Genomic DNA, 20,505 nt, shown 5'->3' on the forward strand with positions numbered 1-20,505 from the left:
CTGGTTCATTTGTGCTGTAATTTTGTTTATTCAAATATGTTTTTACTGGAATATGAAGAATTCCAGACTATTTCCGGACTTTTATTTTGAAAACGACGTTGTGGGTCAGGTGGTTAGCACTTTTGCCTTGTCATAAGGTTGCGCATTTCACTTTGAATGTTTATGACAGTATGGCGGAAGGAGAGGAGCCGTAAGTGAATTTGATACAAAACTGCACATAAATCCCTCGTAACAGTGCTTGTAGTTCAATCAACAGGACGCAAGAACGTTAACTTGCGGGTAGCAGAGCATGAATGAACCTTCTTTTATTCTCTCTTTTTAGGGAGAAGAAAAGAAGGAGAATAGAGGAGCTGAATGAGAAGTTAGTGAAATGAAAGATAATAATTTAGATGTGGCAGCCAGCAGGTTTGCTTTGGGAGGTGCTGATTCTTGTAATTAGCTTCATCTGTACTGCACATATTGTTCAGACATTATTTTGATATAATCTATCTTGCGAAACCTCCAAACACTGCTGTTTGCACACATGCCATAATGCTCTTTCATAACATTTAAATTTAATATAAAACACTTTCATAGTATTAATTATGAAATTTACGTAAAATTCAGTGCCATTCAAGCCATAGCTTAATTGTTATTGCACGTAAAATATATTGTCTATTGTGTTATATGTGAATTAATTTTGTAATAACTAAATAAACTGAGTAGTGTGTGTGCTGTATATTTAAATATTTATATTTCTCCACAGTATGGTTGTGGATGGAGGGAATGGGGATCGCAGTGACTGGCAGGGACGATGGGACCATGTCAAAAAGTTCTTAGAGAGAGCTGGACCCTTCACTCATCCGGATTTTGAACCCAGCACTGAGGTATGACATAAATCTCAATGCACTCTGTTATACCAAAATATAATATATAATATAATTTAATGTAATATACATTCCACATACCCATTTAAAAATGTTTATGTTAATCTACCTACTTTTAGGGAGATAATGAGTCAATCACAAACTTCAGCTGTGGAGGCATTTTATTAGAACAATTCATTAAAATCTTTACATTTGCCTAGATTTCATAATGGCTGCTTAAAAATAACAAGACAGGCTGCTAATTTTATGGTGCATAAATACGACACAGATTGTGCTCTACTTCTAAAAAAAAAAAAAAAAAAAAAAAAAAAAAAAAACTTTTTTTTTTTACTCTCTCTTTTTAGGGAGAAGAAAAGAAGGAGAATAGAGGAGCTGAATGAGAAGTTAGTGAAATGAAAGATAATAATTTAGATGTGGCAGCCAGCAGGTTTGCTTTGGGAGGTGCTGATTCTTGTAATTAGCTTCATCTGTACTGCACATATTGTTCAGACATTATTTTGATATAATCTATCTTGCGAAACCTCCAAACACTGCTGTTTGCACACATGCCATAATGCTCTTTCATAACATTTAAATTTAATATAAAACACTTTCATAGTATTAATTATGAAATTTACGTAAAATTCAGTGCCATTCAAGCCATAGCTTAATTGTTATTGCACGTAAAATATATTGTCTATTGTGTTATATGTGAATTAATTTTGTAATAACTAAATAAACTGAGTAGTGTGTGTGCTGTATATTTAAATATTTATATTTCTCCACAGTATGGTTGTGGATGGAGGGAATGGGGATCGCAGTGACTGGCAGGGACGATGGGACCATGTCAAAAAGTTCTTAGAGAGAGCTGGACCCTTCACTCATCCGGATTTTGAACCCAGCACTGAGGTATGACATAAATCTCAATGCACTCTGTTATACCAAAATATAATATATAATATAATTTAATGTAATATACATTCCACATACCCATTTAAAAATGTTTATGTTAATCTACCTACTTTTAGGGAGATAATGAGTCAATCACAAACTTCAGCTGTGGAGGCATTTTATTAGAACAATTCATTAAAATCTTTACATTTGCCTAGATTTCATAATGGCTGCTTAAAAATAACAAGACAGGCTGCTAATTTTATGGTGCATAAATACGACACAGATTGTGCTCTACTTCTAAAAAAACAAAAAAACACACAAAAAAAACTATTTTTGCAGCAAGATAATTTTTCCTATAAATATTCTTAATTGAGGTTATAATGGAGTTATTACATTATTGTAATGGATAAAGATTCATTTTTTTCTGTTTGCCTCTTTTTTTTTTAGCTATATGCAGAATATTTGATTCTGCAACTGCCATAAAGCAGTTTCTCAACCAGGGGGCGTTAAGATGACAAGATGAATGACAAATCAAGCATTAAAATAAGACAAAACATCTACAAAGCAAGATATTTCTTTAAAAAATCAGGATGCATGAAGAAACCTAATTTTAAAATTATGATTTCCAGACCTGGAAAAATCATGTGAATAAAATTAAAACAAAAAAAATATATATAGAGAGAATATTTATAATGAATATATATATATATATATATATATATACATAATTTTTTTTTTTCTAGTTATGTAAGGTCTAAAATATTTTAAGAAGTAGACCTTTTGAGTACAAATTTTTAAAACAACAACAACAAAAAACCTTGTCCTTAAAGGAATAGATCAGCCAAAAATTAAGATTTGCTAACAATTTACTCACACTCAGGCCATATAAGATGTAGTTTGTTTCTTCATTGGCAAAGATTTGGAGAAATTTAGCTTCACGTCACTGGCTCACCAGTGGATGCTCTGCAGTGAATGGGTGCTGTCAAAATGAGAGTTCAGACAGCTGATAAAAACATCACAATAATCCACACGACTCCAGTCCATCATTTAAAATCTTGCAAAAAGCTGTGTTTATAAGAAACAAATCCATCCAGCGGAGTCAAAAACTATAGTATCTGAGTTATTTTAGCTTCTTGAGCAATTGATCCAAGATCAGAGGGTTTGTTGTAAAACCTGAATATTACTTTACTCTCTTCTCTCTTTATAAACTGTGCACATCTTCTCCCAGTCTCTCCAGTTTTTACTGGACACATGCAAAATTCTGGTTATTGGAGCTGGTGGACTTGGTTGTGAGCTGCTCAAAGATCTGGTACAGTCCTTGTTGTGCTGTATTTTTTTAGACAGACTCTTGTTTGTTCCTTTTGGTTGTTCTATGCTTGGAATGACAGCTGCAATACTCTATACCTTGTAATTGCAAAGACATTAATTGCTAATGTGTTCGGTCCTATCATGCTCATATATGGTGCAATTTTATCACCCAGGCCTTGTCAGGTTTTCGGCATATTCATGTGGTGGACATGGACACCATTGATATTTCTAACCTCAACAGACAGTTCCTCTTCAGGTTAGTCTTAGTCAGCTGATAGCTGTCTTTTTGAGCTAGTTCTTGTTCTTTTTTATTAATGCAAACTGCTCGATGTTGTATCTACAGACCAAAAGATGTGGGCCGACCAAAGGCAGAGGTTGCAGCAGACTTTGTAAATGACAGGGTCCTAGGCTGCAATGTTGTACCGTATCCTTCAAAGTCTATTAAACCTAGCCTGGATGTTCAAATCCTAAAATATTCCTCTAATCGTTCTCTTAGGACATTTTCATTTGTGGGAAATGGGAATGTTGAAATGCTGCTATATTTTTTTTATTTCAAATAGTACCGTTCAAAAGTTTGGGGTCCGTAAGATTATTATTATTATAATTTTTAAAGTAAATTAATACTTTTATTCAACAAGAATACATTAAATCGATCAAACGTGACATGACATTAAAGACATTTATAATATTACAAAATATTTCAAGTAAACATTTTTTTTTAACTTGAACTTTTTGAAACCTGAAAAAAAATTTTTTATCATGGTTTATTAAAAATAATAATATTATTTAAGATAATAAATAATCAATATTAAGCAGCACAAAAATATTAAGCAGCACAACTATTTTCAACATTGATAATAATAAGAAATGAAAATTAAGCTTTGACATCAAAGGAATAAATTACATTTTAATATAGACAAATACAAAACAGTTCTTTTAAACTGTAATGTTTCACAATATTACTGTTTTTACTATAGTTTTCATCATAAATGCAGCATTGGTGACTATTTGAGATGTCTTTCAAATAAATCATACCAAGCCCAAACTTTTAAACTGTAGTGTGTATGTTATATTTATGTGCGTCAAAATATTTGTATTTCCCTTTATAAAAAATGCAGACATTTTAAGAAAATCCAGGACTTGGATGAGACATTTTACAGGCGTAAATACTATATAACTCTTTTTCTTTTGTATAAAATGTTTAATGTTATTTTAACACAATATTACATGTGACACTTCTGCAGTGAGAGACTAATTATTATGACACTTTTGGGCAGTTTTTACTTGGAAATCTGAGTAATGTAAAAAAAAATAATATTAATTTTTTTGTTACTGCATAGAATTTCACATAGTGGTCTGTGGTCTGGACTCTGTTGTTGCCAGAAGATGGATGAACGGCATGCTGGTATGTGTTTATTGTCCTAAACATCCAATAATCTATCTCTATAGCATTTGAATAAAGTTTTTCTGTTCTGTGAGAAGTGCTTATATTCTAGTTTATGCATTTTGATTTGTCTTACTCAGTTATCCCTGCTGATTTATGAAGATGGTGTCCTAGATCCCAGTTCCATTATTCCATTAATAGATGGAGGCACAGAGGGCTTCAAGGGCAATGCCCGAGTGATCCTTCCAGGCATGACAGCTTGCATCGATTGCACCCTGGAGCTCTACCCTCCACAGGTGCACACTGGGATCTTGTGTTATGTTGAATTAAGTTGAATTTCAAAAGCCTTTTCTCATACTCATTTTTGTCCCCTACACAGATTAACTTTCCGATGTGCACTATAGCATCTATGCCACGGTTACCAGAACATTGTGTTGAATATGTCCGCATGCTGCTTTGGCCCAAAGAAAAGCCTTTTGGAGGTACATGAATTCACAATATCTGCATAGAACTGGATCTGAAACAACCTAATTGATGTTTGGTTATACTGCTGCTAGGTAGTCTGCTATTATTTCATATTTGAATGTGTTTTCCTCAGATGGTGTAGCCCTAGATGGAGACGACCCAAAGCACATCCAGTGGGTGTACCAGAAATCTCTGGATAGAGCAGCAGAGTTCAGCATCACTGAGGTGACTTACAGACTCACCCAGGGTGAGTGACAGGGGGCCTTCAGTGCATTTTGTAAAATCCTCTGATTTGCAGACAGAGTTTTGATGGAGACAATGTTTAGAGATACTCTAATGTTCTTTTAAATGGTAGTAATATTTCACAATATTCCTGTTTTTACAGTATTTGTCAGTATATATTAATTTATCATAGCAACAAAATAAAAACAGTCAATATGCAACAGCATACTGTGCCAGTGCCCTGCAACCACCCATAACACACTTGCATCATGTTGCGTGATTTTGCACAGGCAAGCACTACGGAAATTTCCTTTAGAAAATGTCAAATTCAAGTATTTACTTATATTCGTACATTTAGCTGATTGTAAGCTCCTATTGTTATACAGTACATGTAGGTGTTGATGTTCTACCTCACCTGTGTTTCAGGGGTCGTGAAGAGAATAATTCCTGCTGTGGCTTCTACAAATGCTGTTATTGCTGGTATGCTGACATTGCAAATGTTCTCTGGGTTAAGAATGCTTGAAAGCCTTTTGATATTTTTTAACAAGTTGAGCTATAACTGGAAATACACAGTTTCTTCCTTTCTTGCACATTTCAGCTGCTTGTGCCACAGAGGTTTTTAAAATTGCCACAAGGTAAGTTATAACCACTTCTTTCCCAGGAGAGAGCGTTAAATTCATTGTTCATTCACGCGTCTGATTTGTTCTTTTACTTTTGCCAAACAGCGCCTACGTTCCCTTGAACAACTACCTGGTGTTCAATGATGTGGATGGGCTGTACACGTACACCTTTGAGGCCGAGAGAAAGGTTAATGATTTGAACATCATTTAAAGGACATAACTAAAAAAAAGACGACATTAATGCTAAATGCCTCTGTTACATGTGTAGGAGAACTGTTCCGCCTGCAGTCAGGTGCCACAGGACCTGCAGTTCCTACCTTCAGCTAAACTCCAGGAGGTTCTGGACTACTTGACCGAGAACGCCTCTCTGTGAGTCACAAGTGTTCCTCACATCTCACTATTCACATTACGTTATCTGCCCTTTTATCATATTTCTTTTTTATTTATTTATTTTTAATTCATTAAAATGTTACTATAAGAAAACAAACATCAACAAAATATATACATAAGACACACACACACACACACACACACACACACACGTACACACGTACACGAGTAATCCACACACATACTGTACAGTCATATACATACATTCTTATTTTTTATGTATTCCAAAAATGTATGTAAATTAATACATACATTTAATACAGCTTTTTCTGATTACCCCAAATTATTATATTCATTAAATAGTTAGATATACTTGCCATTAAATTATCATTTTGTTGTATTAGACCAACACGTAACAACGAAATGGCAATACCAAAATAAATGCATAATGTCTTCTCCTGTTTTAAACAAAGCCTACAGAAAGAATCTGATTCATTTTGCCACTTACATTTGATCATATTTCTTCTCGTTAAAAAAATATTGAATGTGACAATGGTAAATATGATGAAAGCATGCAAAAAATGTGTTGTCCTCATGCGTTAACTGTTCAATTTTCTCAAGCTATTTTCTGCATTTCCTCCTGTTTATAATAACACTGAATCTTTTGTCTTCTAGCCAAATGAAGTCTCCTGCCATCACTACAACTTTGGATGGAAAAAACAAAACTCTGTATTTACAGGTTAAACGTCTTCTAACATGTACCAGACTTGTCATATTTAATTCAGTTAGATTAGAATTTTCTGAACGTGGATGCTATGCATTAGCTGTTTATTTAATAGATTTGAATCTTTTTGGTTTTATTTTCAGACTGTAGCATCTATTGAAGAGAGAACGCGACCAAATCTCAGCAAAACACTGAAAGGTGATTGAAAGTCTTCTGTGATATCATGTAGTAAATGTTATCTATTTAATAAGTGTATTTCAAAACTGTATTGATGTTGTTTAATGTATTAAATGCTTCCTTGTGCTTACAGAGCTTGGACTAGTGGATGGACAGGAGCTGGCCGTGGCTGATGTCACGACTCCTCAGACCGTGCTCTTCAAGCTCAACTTTATCTCATAGGACAAATGCTTCATTCTAATGGACAGTTACAAGTGGTTATTGCAGTCATCATCAAAATGAAGCAGTCTTGGAGTTGTAGTCTATAAACTCGACATGTTTTTATCAGCAGAGGCATCACATGCACATGCTCGGCTGGAATATCTGCAGTTTGTATTTAGCTTTTTTGGTCAGCTCCGTCCATCAAAGACACTTACAGGAGACTTTTGTTTTGTTGTCTTGCACTGCTATAGTCACAGGAGTCATTTTGGTGGATTTCTTTTTTTTATGCAAACTGTTTATCTATTTATTTAGTTGTTGTGCATTCAAACACAGTATCTTGTTCAATGTCTTGTAGAAAAAAATGTTCATGTTTTGAATTAAATTTGGAAACCTTATTTTAAACAAGTACTGAAGTCCTAGTCCAGTAATGTTTTCCTAACTATACATTTACTTTTACTTAATTTGTGAATAAATATATTTGGTTAAATATTTAAAGAGACTCGATATTAAAATGTTAAAAGTTCTCTAGAATTAAAATGTATATTTTGTAACCAAATACATAATGTTGCGTTGTCAATGTTAAGCTAAGAAAGAGGTGTTCGGTATATTGTACTGATTTGCAGAAATACAATGGAGACACTTACAGTATCTGCAATGTCAGACTGACCCTAACCACATACTACACTGGATCAAACTACAAATGTTGCTTGACAATCTACAGACTGAAATTAATTGATTAAGCTACAGTGAAATTATTTGTTTGATATCGTTGATTGCTATAGTTAGTGTCCCATTACATTACTATCATAAAAAATGCAGTAATTTTGTGTTCATATTCATTTCAGTATAATATTAATGCAATAATTTTGATTCATATTAATTTCAGTAAAAAAAAAATATTAATGCAAGAATTTCGATTCATATTCACTTCATTTTACTAGAACATTTTATTAACTTGAAATTTATTTTCAAAAGTGGTTCTTTACCCAATATTAATTAAAAATGTTTATTTGTTAAAAGTTCTTAAAATTCCAGTGAAATCCCACATTTGTGCACTGGATCCTGAGACCGCACGGTGTCCCCCTTTCAACAGCAACAAACACCTGACCAAATTCTGACACAGGAGACGTGTTTAGAGTAATACACTTACAATATATTGCCTTTGAGTTTACGTTCATTCAGTCAATTGACTTTGTAGGTTTTTAATATTTTAGTGAAATGAGGATGTTTCAGAGGTTTCAACAGAAAAGTGACACTTGATCGTTTACTTTTTTATTGAATAACAATAAACACAAACCACAGACATCAATAGTATGTAACTTCACATGACTTATAATTTAATTAATATAATAAAATGATATAATAAACAATACTTGTCCTGTAGACATTGGTGACGCGGCCCTGACGTCACGTTGATGCGGCTTTGTTGACGGGAAGTAGTTCTCGAGCTGCCAGAGGAAATCCAAACAAAACAATGCGTAGAAGTCCAGATTAAAGTCGAGTAACGCCATAGCAAATCAAAATGTCGTACAGTGCGTCGTTTATTTATTGATATGATCGAATTTCATTTTAGCATTGGATTATGTCAACTGTCAGCGAATTGTCAGTTGTTTTGCGAGAAGAATTAGCCGCCAAGCTAATGTGGACAGCGGCCTAACAGATAAACACACACCAACTTGCTCCGGCTCTTAGCGTGGAATAAACCTGCTCTTATTTGGGATGCTTTTAATAATGCTGTGTTTTATGTAGACGTTCACTGAGCTGTCACTCAACCAGGTGGAATTCAAGCAATATGAGTTGGTTCAACGCGTCACAGCTGTCGAGTTTTGCTAAACAAGCTTTTACAAGCGCTCAGAAATCCATCGACAGAGTCCTGGACATCAAAGAAGAGGACCAGTGGGGTGACTCGATCGGGCCGACCTTTACTGGTAAGTTTAGTTACAAATTGGTTAACTTGACGTGGAAAGACGACAGACAGGTGATTACCAGTGCAGGGTGACATCAGCAGTGACAGGGCGTACTGAGCTTCAGCATAACATTAGTGATGTAATGATGCATTTATACTGTCGCACACATGCGCATTTTCAGCTGACTACATATATTTTTCATGATTCACATCCCATCAGATAGCTCAGAAAGCTCTAAACTCACATGGAAACCCTCCCACATAACTAAAAAACAAAACTAAGGTCATTACAGCCTAAACATTCAGACAGAATCACAAACCAAAGCAAACATGAAACTTCTTCAAAGGAAATATTTCTTTTGCAAATCTTGGATCAATGTACAAACTATCAAACATTATCCTTATATTGTAATCATTACAGTCACAAGCTGCAATCATTGCCTAGCATGTTAATTGTGTCTGCTTAACCGAATACATGACTCTAACCACATAAACTGCATTTATCTTAAAGTTATATATTACTGCCATATGCACCTAATAATCACAGAATACTTCCTGATTGTAACATTGAAACGTGCATTTTATGTGAAGCTACTTTGAAACAATATGTACTGTGAAAAGCGCTATACAAATGAACTTAAATCGAACTGAATTTCCAAGACGAAACCTGATACCACAAAAAGCCAATAATGAATACAAACGAGTTTGTCATTTTGATGTATTGTGTTTCCAAAGGCTGGATTTGTTTTCATCTTTTAGCTTATGCTTATAGTTATAAAATAGAGATGTTTGGTTCAGTAGCTTTATGCTTGATCTATTTGTTTGGTTATGGAGCTGCTTTTAAAGGGATAGGTCAGCCAAAAAATGAAAATTGTCATCAGTTGTTCACAATCATGTCATTTAAAAACCCACAAGACTGTTCAAAACACAGATGTAACTATATTCTCAGAATTTTTGCATATCCATTGAAAGCCCACGTAACCAAAACTTTAACAGATCAAAAAGTATGAATTGAGCGGTTTAAACCAAGTCTTCTGATATGATGAACAGATTTAATGTATGCTTTTATTCATATATATATATATATATATATATATATATATAAACATTGATCAACGTACAAGCATAGAGCTCGTCAACTGTGGTAAATGGAAGATCAACTGTACACACTTCACGCTCAAGAATCAATGAGGTTTGTTTTCACACTTCAAACAAGTATGGTTGAGCTTCTACGTTAAGAGTGCCTTTTGGATAATGATGCTAAGTTTGTAACATCAAACACTATTATTGAACTGAATTGAATCAACATTGAATTGAATTGAATTGAGCTGAATAATGACACTGTTACCTTCTGTAGAGCTGCTTTACAGCTGAAATTGAATTTGTTTCATAAGTGACGAATTCTGCAATATTAAGTGTTATTTTCCTGTTTATTACCATGAATGTGCTTTGACACAATCTTTATTGTTTTAAATGCAGTATAATTAAATTTGACTTGATTTTTGGGTGAACTATCTCAATTTTTTCCTCCAGATCCTACAGACAAGCTGGTATCAACAGGATGGGGTATGAACCAGTGGAACTTGCCCTCTGAGGAACGTACCAAAACTCTCCCTCCATCATCCGAGGCCATTACTAAGCCGGTCACACGGACCGTGGTTGATGAATCTGAGGATTTCTTCAGTGCCTTTCTGCCTCATGGGGATACACAAACTCTAAGCAACACTAAAGTGGTGTCTGTGCCACCTGCCAAGTCGAACTGCAGCCTACGGGAAAAAGCAGACAAGGAGAAGGAACTGGATGTCTGTGATGCACAGGGTCAGACAAAACTCATTAAATGCAGCAGCCAGGAAACTATTGAGACAAAGTCAACTGGGACAGAGCTTTTGGAGCAAAATTCATTCTCGGCAGATGAGCAGTCACAACCAGAACTGTTTGTTCCTGCTGCGGCTGTTGCACCAGAGCAATCTGCCGAACAAGAGTCCAGAGAGGATCGGACAGAGACCGATGGCTTGGTTTTAACTTCAGATGTCGCACTCACAAATGTACCTTTATCCTCCTCGGAGGTTGAATCTGTTGGCGTGTTTGAACCAGCTTTGACTATCAATACCAAAAATTCAGTGAAAACCTTGCCTGTCCCTCCTAAAGAAATCATGTTAGAATCCAAAGATGCTAAATCAGAGGACAGACAAAGTGACACCCCATCTCCCCCTGTTAGTGCCTTCTCTTCTGGTACTTCTACTACCAGTGACATAGAGGTTTTGGACCATGAGAGCGTGCTAAGTGAGAGCTCGGCCAGCTCCAGACAGGAGACAGCGGAGGCTAAAGCTGGTCTGCACCTAATGCAGGGCTCTTTCCAACTGCTTTCCGCTTCAACATGTGCTGACTTCCCTCATCTGGATGAATACCCAAAACTCACTGAAAGCTGCGGCTCCTCATCTGATGCCTTTGAGCGCATTGACTCGTTTAGCGTGCAGTCGTTGGACAGCCGTAGTGTCAGTGAAGTGAATTCTGACGACGAGATCCCGGGTAACCGCACTTTAGCTTCTATCACGGCCGGACATTTGCCCACTCCTGCTCAGTCAGCGCCACAGACCAAACAGGAGGAAGAGGAGTTTATGACCGAGTCAGTGAATGACCAATCGCTGGATGATAATGAGATGGAGGAGAGCGGCCGCAGTGCAACGCCAGTAAACTGTGAGCAGACGGATGAGCTGTTGGAAGGTGACCAGGAACCTGAAACCAACCTCACACTGACCAGCCAGAAAACTGATGTGAATGAAACCGTAATATCACAGAGTACTGAGGAGAAACAAGGAGATTCACCCTGTCAGATTTTTGAGCTCCGAAAGGTTTGATAAATTCATAAATATTTATATAAATAATTGTGAAAATAAATAAATATAATTATTAGATATGCACTACTGTTCAAAAGTAGTAGTTGGTAAGATTTTTTCTCTTTTAAAGGGGTCATATGAAGCTTTTTTAAAGATCATTATTTTGTGTATTTGGTGTAACAGAATATGTTGACATGCTTTAATGTTCAAAAAACACATTATTTTTCAAATACTGTACATTATTGTAGGTCCTCTATGCCCCGCCTCTCTCAAACGCTTTGTTTTCTACAAAGTCCCTCCTTCCGACAGAAACACACAGCGTCTCCCTGACATGGCTGCTTCAACATAAACTGCAGTTACTGAAACCATATGTGGGGGCGTGTTAGAACGAGCCGTTTTAGGGGGGCGTGGCAGAGTCTTAACTTTGATAAAGAATATCTTTTTGGTTTTGAGACTTTAGTCTTTGCAACTTCAGGGATCTTATCTATGCACAATCAGCTTGTAACACTCCAAAGAGAAAGGAAAACTTGAAATCGCATCATATGACCCCTTTAATGCTCACTGCATTTATTTGATCAAAAATACAGTGAAAGAAGTAATATTGTGAAATATTACAATTTAAAATATTTTTTAAATAATTTAATATTTTTCAAAATGTAATTTATTCCTGTGATGGCAAAGCTGAATTTTCTGTAGCCATTATTCCAGTCTTCAGTGTCACAGGATCCTTCAGAAATCATTTTAATATGCTCATATTATGCTCAAGAAACATTTCCTCTTATTATTCTTATCAATGTTGAAAACAGTTGTGCTGCTTAATATTTTTGTGGAAATTGTGATGCATTCGTTTTCTGTAATAATTAGGAAATTCTAAAGAAAAGCATTTATTTGAACATAAATTTCCTTTTGATTAATTTAATTATTTTTGCTGAATAAAAGTATTAGTTTAAAAATATTATATATATTCCGTGGACCCCAATTTTTAAAATTTATTTATTTATTTTTTTTGTCTGTGTCATGGAATTTCCATTCTGTCCTTTTTCCTAATCTCCACAGATTATCGAGGAGCTCTCTTGCCGAATAGAGAAGAGAGAATCACAGTTGCTTGTGGTCAGTAAAGACAAGGCCAGACTTGAGGAGGAGTGTGACAACCTCAAAGAGTGAGTTTAGGAACCTGTGGTCCAGAAAACCATCTGCTGTTGTGCTTTTGTGAATGAAAAATGGCGGCAATAGCTAACTAGGGTATAGAAACAGGTGGAGGCAGCAATAATATTTACACAGCTTGAGGAAAACGGGACAGTGTGTTCACATACTGTTGGCAGATAAAAGGATTAGCTAATAAAAACCTTCCACACCTTTCAGCATGGAGCATAAAACATGGAATAATTTCTTAATGTACAGATTGTCCTCTTAAATTCTGTGTAGTCTGGCATGTTTATGTTGTTCATTTCTTTCTATTAAAGACATTTCACTATGCTGGATGTTCACACGTTCACACAATAGTGCTATAAAGTCTTATTTTTTATATAAACTTCGTACATGCCAGTTGAATTAGAGTTAACAATATCTGTGTTTCGCAGTGAGATGATCAGCTTGAAGGAAGAAAGCTCTACTGTGCAGTCTTTAAAAGATGAGTTCACTCAGCGTATAGCTGAAGCTGAGAGGAAAGCTCAGCTTGCCTGCAAGGAGAGAGACATTGCCAAAAAGGTATCCATTTTTTATTGTTATGTATTTAAATCATTTTTAAATCTTATTTTCCATTGAAATGCATCATTTGTCTTGGTCCCAGGAAATTAAGGGCCTTAGAGAAGAACTGGCAAGCAGGTTAAATTCAAATGAGACTTTGGAACTAATAAAAGAGAAAGAGGAACAGATCCGAGAGCTTCTTGAAGAAGGTGAGTCTTCTATGCTGTTTAACATGTTCAACGTGACCTGAAAATATTCATATTGATTAGGGTGATCATATCAAGATAACAACTTTTTACTGCTTCGTTCTTGAAGAATCTGGGTCAGTGTTAAGGGTATGTTTGTTTACTTGTTTCCTTTTGATAGGTGAGAAACTGTCCAAGCAGCAGTTGCAGCACTCCAACATAATAAAGAAACTGCGTGTGAAAGAGAGAGAGAGTGATTCACAGATCACCAAACAGACCAAAAAACTGAAGGAACAGGAAGAAGAACTGAAGCACTTGCAGCAGGTCAGGGACACAACCTTCAGTGCAAAGCTTTGTTGTTTAAGTGTACAGTAAAGTGCATTCAGTCTTGAGTTCAAGTAAAACATGTAAATTTGCTAAAGATTTACTCAATCCAACATGTAGATGTTTGTTTCTTCATCAGAACAGATTTGGAAAAATGTAGCATTACATCACTTGCTCACCAATGGATCCTCTGCAGTGAATGGGTTCAAACAGCTGATGAAAACATCACAGTAGTCCACAATTAATCCACACAACTCCAGTCCATCAATTCATGTCTTGTAAAGTAAATCCATCATTAAGATTTTTTAACTTCAAACCTCTAAAAATCCAAGTCCTAGTCCTAAAATTTGTATTTTGGCCAGAAGCAACGGTTTTAAGTTAAAATGCCTCAATGATGGATTTGTTTTTTGTAAACGTACATCTTTTCGTCATGTGGATTACTTGTGGATTATTGTGATGTTTTTATCAGCTGTTTGGACTCTGATTCTGACGGCACCCATTCACTGCAGAGGATCCACTGGTGAGCGAGTGATGTAATGCTGAATTTCTCCAAATCTGTTCGAATGAAAAAACTACATCTTGGATGGCCTGAGGGTGAGTACATTTTCAACAAATTTTCCATTTTTGGTGAACAATTAATTTTATATCGAATGTCAGTAAAATGAGAAAAGAATGCTGAGGTTTGTACATTGTTAATTGTAGGTTTTGGACAGTAAAGAGGAAGTAGAAAAACAGCACAGAGAGAACATCAAGAAACTGAATGCTGTGGTGGAGCGTCAGGAGAAAGAATTAAGTAAACTGCAGACCAGCAGCGAGGAGCTTCAGGAAAAGAACCGCAGTTTACAAGCAGCTCTCGACAGCTCCTACAAGTAAACAAACACCACACACTTGACTTCATGCTGATACACACATTCACTGTCCCTGCCATAATCACTGCCATTTGGTGGTCTCTCCCAATTTGTTAATTTTTTTATTCATTTTTCATTGTCTAGAGAGCTGGCAGAGCTGCACAAGGCCAACGTCACCAAGAATAGTGAAGCCCAGGAACTAGCACTGAGCAGAGAGGTACAGGCGAAAGAAGAGCTGAGCCTGGCTTTGGAGAAAGCCCAAGAAGAGTCCCGTTTGCAACAAGAGGCACTGGCCAGTCAGGTAAATCCATTTTAGTTTTTCTTTGTTAAAATACTTATTTTTAATTGTACTGTATGTTATTATGATATCATATTACTTTATTATTATTTCTACTACTACTACTTATTTAAACATTTTGAGGAACTTTGTGTACTGTGTTCCGGGGTTATTCTCTACCTGTAGTTGCACATGCCTTATTTTAGTGGCCAATTAATCTCCAAATGCTAGCTTTTGTGACTGTTTTTTTATGTTGAGGTGGCAGATCTGAGGCTGGATTCCGGGGTTATTCTCTACCTGTAGTTGCACATGCCTTATTTTAGTGGCCAATTAATCTCCAAATGCTAGCTTTTGTGACTCTGTTTTTTTATGTTGAGGTGGCAGATCTGAGGCTGGCACTACAGAGAGCTGAGCAGCAGCACGCCAAGAAGGAAGATTACCTGAGGGAGGAGATCAGTGAGTTACAGCAGGTAACCAGAGCACCTTACTTCTTTCTTACAGGAATTATTGGGCTATTCATTTCATGTCAGCTGTTGTTTAGAAACCTAAACTTTTAAAGGCAAACTACTATGCTCATAATTTTTGTTGAAAGAAGTGTCTCCCTGATTTAGAGGGAAAAAGACTAGTTCTTATATTTCTAAAAACCCCAGAGGTATAAAAAATTCAAATCATTAACAATGAATTTTTCTGCACATTAAATATGTACACTACTGTTCAAATTTTTAAAAGGAAATTAATATTTGAATTGATCTAAGACACATTAAATTAATCAAAAGATGACAAAAATTTAATGTTCCTAATGATTTCTATTTCAAATAAATGCTTTTTTAAAAACTTTATTTTCGTCAGAGGAAAAAAAATACCATGGTTTCTTTCTACAAACATATTAAGCAGCACAACTGTTATCAATGTTGATAATAAGAAGAAATAATTTTTCTTGTGCACTAAATTAGTATATTAGTGTGATTTCTGAAGGAACATGTAACACTGAAGACTGGAGTAATGACCGCTATTGTATAGAAAAGAGTTATTTTTAATTGTAATAAAATTTCACAATAGTAGTATAGTATTTTTGATCAAATAAATGCAGCTTTGCTGAGCAAAAGAGACTTATTTCAAAAACAATAAAGAAAGAAAGAAAAAATCTTACTGACCCCAAACTTCTGAATGGTAGTGTCAGTGAAGGTTATGCTGTATTTTTGCTCTTCAACAGAGGTTACAAGAAGCAGAGACCAGAAACCAGGAACTAAGTCAAAGTGTTACATCAGCAACACGGCCCCTCCTTCGACAAATAGAGAACCTCCAGGCCACACTTGGGGCCCAGACAGCATCATGGGAAAAACTAGAGAAGAACATTTCTGACCGTTTAGGTGAGACTTGCTTGTTTTGACTGAGTATCGGTGGCTTGTTATATGCTTCAATCTGAGGTTTTCAAACAATGTTTTGCCCACATGTGACGTTGTCCAAATGTTTTCACTTGTCATTCTCTCTTCTCAGCTGATGCCCAAGCCCAGCTTGCTGTTTCCGTAGAGAAAGAGCGTTCGGCTACAGAGGAGCTGCTAGCCATCCGAGCACAGATAGCATCTTTAGAGTCTCAGGCTTCCCTGTTGAGGCAGGAGAAGGGACGTCTGCAGGGGCAGCTGGATGCAGAGAGGATGCGGAGGGAAAAACTAGAGGATGACTTTAGCAGGTATGAGACTTGTATAAAATTGAAAAAGATGCTGCCATTGTAAGTGCCAGTACACAAAACTGATTTCTGTATGTATAGGGAGTGTGTAGAGCTGGAGAATCTTAAAGGAGAACATGCTCGAGTATTGGAGGAGGCCAAAAAGGAGAAGGTACTGTTTGTTCCTTGAACACTATAAGAAAACATATACACATATTTATTCTCAATGTCTGTATTATTTGGTCCTCTTCAGTTGCTTCTCACCAACCAACTGGAAATGGAGAAAATGAAGGTGGAGCAGGAGAAGAAGAAATGTTACCTTGCACAAGAGGCCCTCAAAGAAAAGGTTTTGCATGAAAATACTAGAATCTGTTCTTCTGTTCTGCAACTGCTTAATTAATGTTTCCCCCAGAAATTACTTAAAATTACTTAACCATTTTAAACGGGGTCCAAGATAAACCTTTTTATCACACCAGACAGTTGTGAGTAGGGATGGGTACTGAAACCCGGTATTTAATCGGTCCCGGGGCTAAATTATGAAAGACCGGAGTATCGATAAGCTCTGACGTTAACGGTTCTGCTATCGGTACTAGAGAAATGAAGAAAACACACATACATTTATTTTTGCTATATATACATTATCTTGCAAATTCTATCTCAGCCGAGTCGCCAGCTGTTTTTATATGCAATGATATTCAAACATTTGTCTATGATGCATTTTTGCTATTCGCAATTCAGAAGCGAGATCGTGCCCGTGCGGAGGACCTTCAGCACGCGCAACATGAAAGCCCTGCTTAATTATGATAGAGGAGAGTAAAATCAGCTAGTCTCTGTTTTTGTTTCATCAGGAAAGGAAGACTCTGAGTCTGTCTGTGACTGATGCTCCAGCATCCTCCACTCCTACACTGTCCCGCTCCAGTTCTGTGAGCGGGGTTGAGCATGCCGGCTTACCTTCCTCCCTTTTCTCACAGGTATATTCATCTCACCCATCCACACTTATTCAGATTCAGTGAATCTTTTCTCCTAATTATCTCACAGTCTGTTGTCACCTCACCTGGCTTCTGTGTTTTTTTTTTCAGCAGGAGGATTCTCTTGACCATTCTTTCAGCACCATGACCATGTCCATCAGTGGGACTAATCTATATGAAGCGGCTCGACTGAGTGGTGGATCCAGTATCATTGAGAACCTGCAGTCTCAGCTCAAACTCCGAGAGGGCGAGATTGCCCAGCTGCAGGTATGCCTTGGTCTTTCACTACAATTAATCCTGTGTAAAATTGCATCCTCCATGCTTATAACTGCTTGTGGAAGATTGTGAATTCTTGAATGAGTAATTTATTTTTGTGTTTAAAAACTAAATGTGCTAATTTGAATTAAATTCTTTTGGTCATCCTCAAGATGGAGATTGCTAGCCTAGAAAGAAGCCGCACTGTAATGGCGGAAGAGCTGGTGCGTCTGACCAATCAGAACGATGAGATGGAGAGTAAAGTGCAGGAAATCCCTAGACTGAATGTGCAACTGAAGGTGAACACAAGCAAATGCTACTTTAAAGCAGGGAGGCAACTGTAGGTAGTTTGTAACAAACTGCTAAATGTCTACCTGCCATTTTTTGGTATATATATATATATATATATATATATATATATATACACACCATTCAAATTTTTGGGGTCTTTTTTTTAATGTTGTATGTTGTATAATGTTGTAATGAGGTTAAAATAAACCTCTTATGCTTACCAAGTCTACAATTATTTAAACAAAAATACGGTAAAAACAGTAGTGTTATGAAATATTATTACAATTTAAAACAAAGGTTTTCCATTTTAATATATTAAAAAATTAAATTTTTTCCTGTGGTGCAAAGCTGAATTTTCAGCATCATTACTCCAATCTTCAGTGTCACATGATCCTTCAGAAATCATTCTAATATGCTGATTTGGTGCTCAAGAAAATGTATTATTATTATCAATTTTGAAAACTGAAAATGTTGTGCTGTTTAATAATTTTGTGGAAACTGATTTTTTTTTTTTAGGATTCCTTGATGAACAAAGTTAAAAATAGCAGCATTTATTTGAAATAGAATTCTTTTTTAAGAATTTATAGGATATTATAAATGTCTTAAAAGTCACTTAAATTTTAAGGCATTCTTGCTAAATGTAAGAATAAGATTGTTTCCCATTAGAGTCTCCCTCTGTTTCCTCTAAGTATAGACAAAATCTACAGTATTTCCATCCCATTAAAACATTTTCACCATTCCTTCAGAGAGCCTGCTATATGATCAGTTTGCCTAATAAGCACAGTAATAGGTATTGCACTTTTATTCTGTTAGTTAAACACTGACCAAACGTTTGTTTTTATCACAGGATCTGGAACAAAGGCACAACACAATTCTGCAGATGTATGGAGAGAAGGCAGAGGAGGCCGAAGAGCTGCGTCTGGACCTGGAGGATGTGAAGAACATGTACAAAACGCAAATAGATGAACTATTAAAAAATCAAAAAGAATAGAATTTGCAAATGGACAGACACACACCGACTGTAAAAACAGCTTCACGTCTCAAGAGTGTTGGTAATGAAAGACCAAGAAATTGAAATGTATTTTTTTCTGAGAAAAGACTTTGTTCAACATATTTCAAGTGTCATTGATATAGTTATTTAAGATGTGATTCTTCTCACGGTTGTGGGATTTTATTTGAGATTATTTTGTTCTCCGTTAATAAACTTGTTTGGTTTAAGAAGTTACATTATTATCTGTCAATTTATAGGCGTTTAGGTTTGGTGGTTTCTTAACACTTGAATTTTGCACAATGAAGTGAGAGCTCAGACTTTATGTGTTTGGAATTGGATTATAATCAGAACGAATGAATTGCTATATTTTCCTCTGATCTTCATCCTCTGGACTGCACATCTTTCTGATAACCAGTTCATTTACTGTTGATTGTCTCTTCACATTGTAAACAAGTAAATATGCTTACCAGATTACTCCAGAGTACCTCACATCCTTCAATACTCTACGTTAGTAGACTTAAAGTCAGATTTTGCACTAATTTTTGTCTCATTTCACACTGATTGAGTTTTAGTGATGAGGGGATCCAGGAAAATCTTTAACTATCATATTCTATGAGATATGATCTCTGTAAATCATAAATTACAGACAGGGCTGTCTGATGACACTGTAAGATATCTTCCCAGTGTATCAGTTTTATGCACACATGTAAATAAAGTAAGAGATATGTGTTGGGCAGACTCCATTTGCTTTCCTGCTTTTTTATTGTCATTAATCTCTGCCTTAATTAGTTTTCCACCTTTATTAATATTTGTAACGTTTAACAATTGCTAATATATTATTTTTAATTACATAGTAACAAATATATTGTTGTTGTTAATTTCTGCTTTGCCTTCAGGTTTTTAATGTTTAACAATTCATAGATTTTATTTTATTTTTTAATTACATAGTAATGTAATACTTTTTATTAATAATCTGCCTTAATTTATTTTCAAGCTTTGTTAATGTTTTAATTTTATGATGATGATGATGATTATTATTATTATTATTATCTCTGCTTTAAATTGTTTTAAATTGTTTTAAATTGCTTTATTCATGCTTTT

General features: G+C 35.7%; 2 protein-coding genes across 4 annotated transcripts; both read left to right on the forward strand.

The window, feature by feature from the left end:
* The first annotated feature begins 142 nt into the window (after positions 1–142).
* On the forward strand, positions 143–7,589 carry LOC107729399 (NEDD8-activating enzyme E1 catalytic subunit). 2 transcript variants are annotated; one of them, XM_016539882.1, is made up of 18 exons: positions 143–190; positions 323–361; positions 746–866; positions 2,968–3,048; positions 3,221–3,303; positions 3,391–3,471; positions 4,166–4,209; positions 4,388–4,452; positions 4,572–4,727; positions 4,811–4,913; positions 5,030–5,143; positions 5,545–5,598; positions 5,717–5,753; positions 5,844–5,925; positions 6,007–6,107; positions 6,744–6,807; positions 6,936–6,990; positions 7,103–7,589. In XM_016539882.1, exons 1-18 carry the CDS (start codon positions 171–173, stop codon positions 7,189–7,191), a joined length of 1,389 nt encoding a protein of 462 aa, XP_016395368.1. In that variant the 5' UTR covers positions 143–170; the 3' UTR covers positions 7,192–7,589. The 2 variants fall into 2 exon arrangements, with proteins under 2 accessions (XP_016395368.1, XP_016395369.1); XM_016539883.1 differs by lacking the exons at positions 143–190; positions 323–361; positions 746–866 and adding exons at positions 1,209–1,249; positions 1,634–1,754.
* A 982-nt stretch (positions 7,590–8,571) lies between these two features.
* LOC107729398 (TATA element modulatory factor-like) lies at positions 8,572–20,137 on the forward strand. 2 transcript variants are annotated; one of them, XM_016539880.1, is made up of 17 exons: positions 8,572–9,098; positions 10,610–11,928; positions 12,970–13,073; positions 13,494–13,620; positions 13,703–13,808; positions 13,966–14,108; positions 14,811–14,977; positions 15,101–15,257; positions 15,611–15,703; positions 16,447–16,603; positions 16,731–16,923; positions 17,002–17,071; positions 17,153–17,245; positions 17,748–17,870; positions 17,979–18,134; positions 18,296–18,421; positions 19,261–20,137. In XM_016539880.1, exons 1-17 carry the CDS (start codon positions 8,963–8,965, stop codon positions 19,402–19,404), a joined length of 3,414 nt encoding a protein of 1,137 aa, XP_016395366.1. In that variant the 5' UTR covers positions 8,572–8,962; the 3' UTR covers positions 19,405–20,137. The 2 variants fall into 2 exon arrangements, with proteins under 2 accessions (XP_016395366.1, XP_016395367.1); XM_016539881.1 differs by having other exon boundaries at positions 17,982–18,134.
* Positions 20,138–20,505: the final 368 nt, after the last annotated feature.

This window comes from Sinocyclocheilus rhinocerous, unplaced genomic scaffold (genome assembly GCF_001515625.1).
Source record: "Sinocyclocheilus rhinocerous isolate Xijiao unplaced genomic scaffold, SAMN03320098_v1.1 scaffold578, whole genome shotgun sequence".
NCBI lineage: Eukaryota > Metazoa > Chordata > Actinopteri > Cypriniformes > Cyprinidae > Sinocyclocheilus > Sinocyclocheilus rhinocerous.

Coding starts and splice junctions, on each gene's coding strand:
- LOC107729398 (XM_016539880.1), top strand. CDS start 8,963: ATGAGTTGGTTCAACGCGTCACAGCTGTCGAGTTTTGCTAAACAAGCT. Junction 9,099..10,609: donor GATCGGGCCGACCTTTACTG/GTAAGTTTAGTT, acceptor TTTTTCCTCCAG/ATCCTACAGACAAGCTGGTA. Junction 18,135..18,295: donor GCGAGATTGCCCAGCTGCAG/GTATGCCTTGGT, acceptor GTCATCCTCAAG/ATGGAGATTGCTAGCCTAGA.
- LOC107729399 (XM_016539882.1), top strand. CDS start 171: ATGGCGGAAGGAGAGGAGCC. Junction 5,599..5,716: donor TACAAATGCTGTTATTGCTG/GTATGCTGACAT, acceptor TGCACATTTCAG/CTGCTTGTGCCACAGAGGTT. Junction 6,108..6,743: donor TTGACCGAGAACGCCTCTCT/GTGAGTCACAAG, acceptor TTTGTCTTCTAG/CCAAATGAAGTCTCCTGCCA.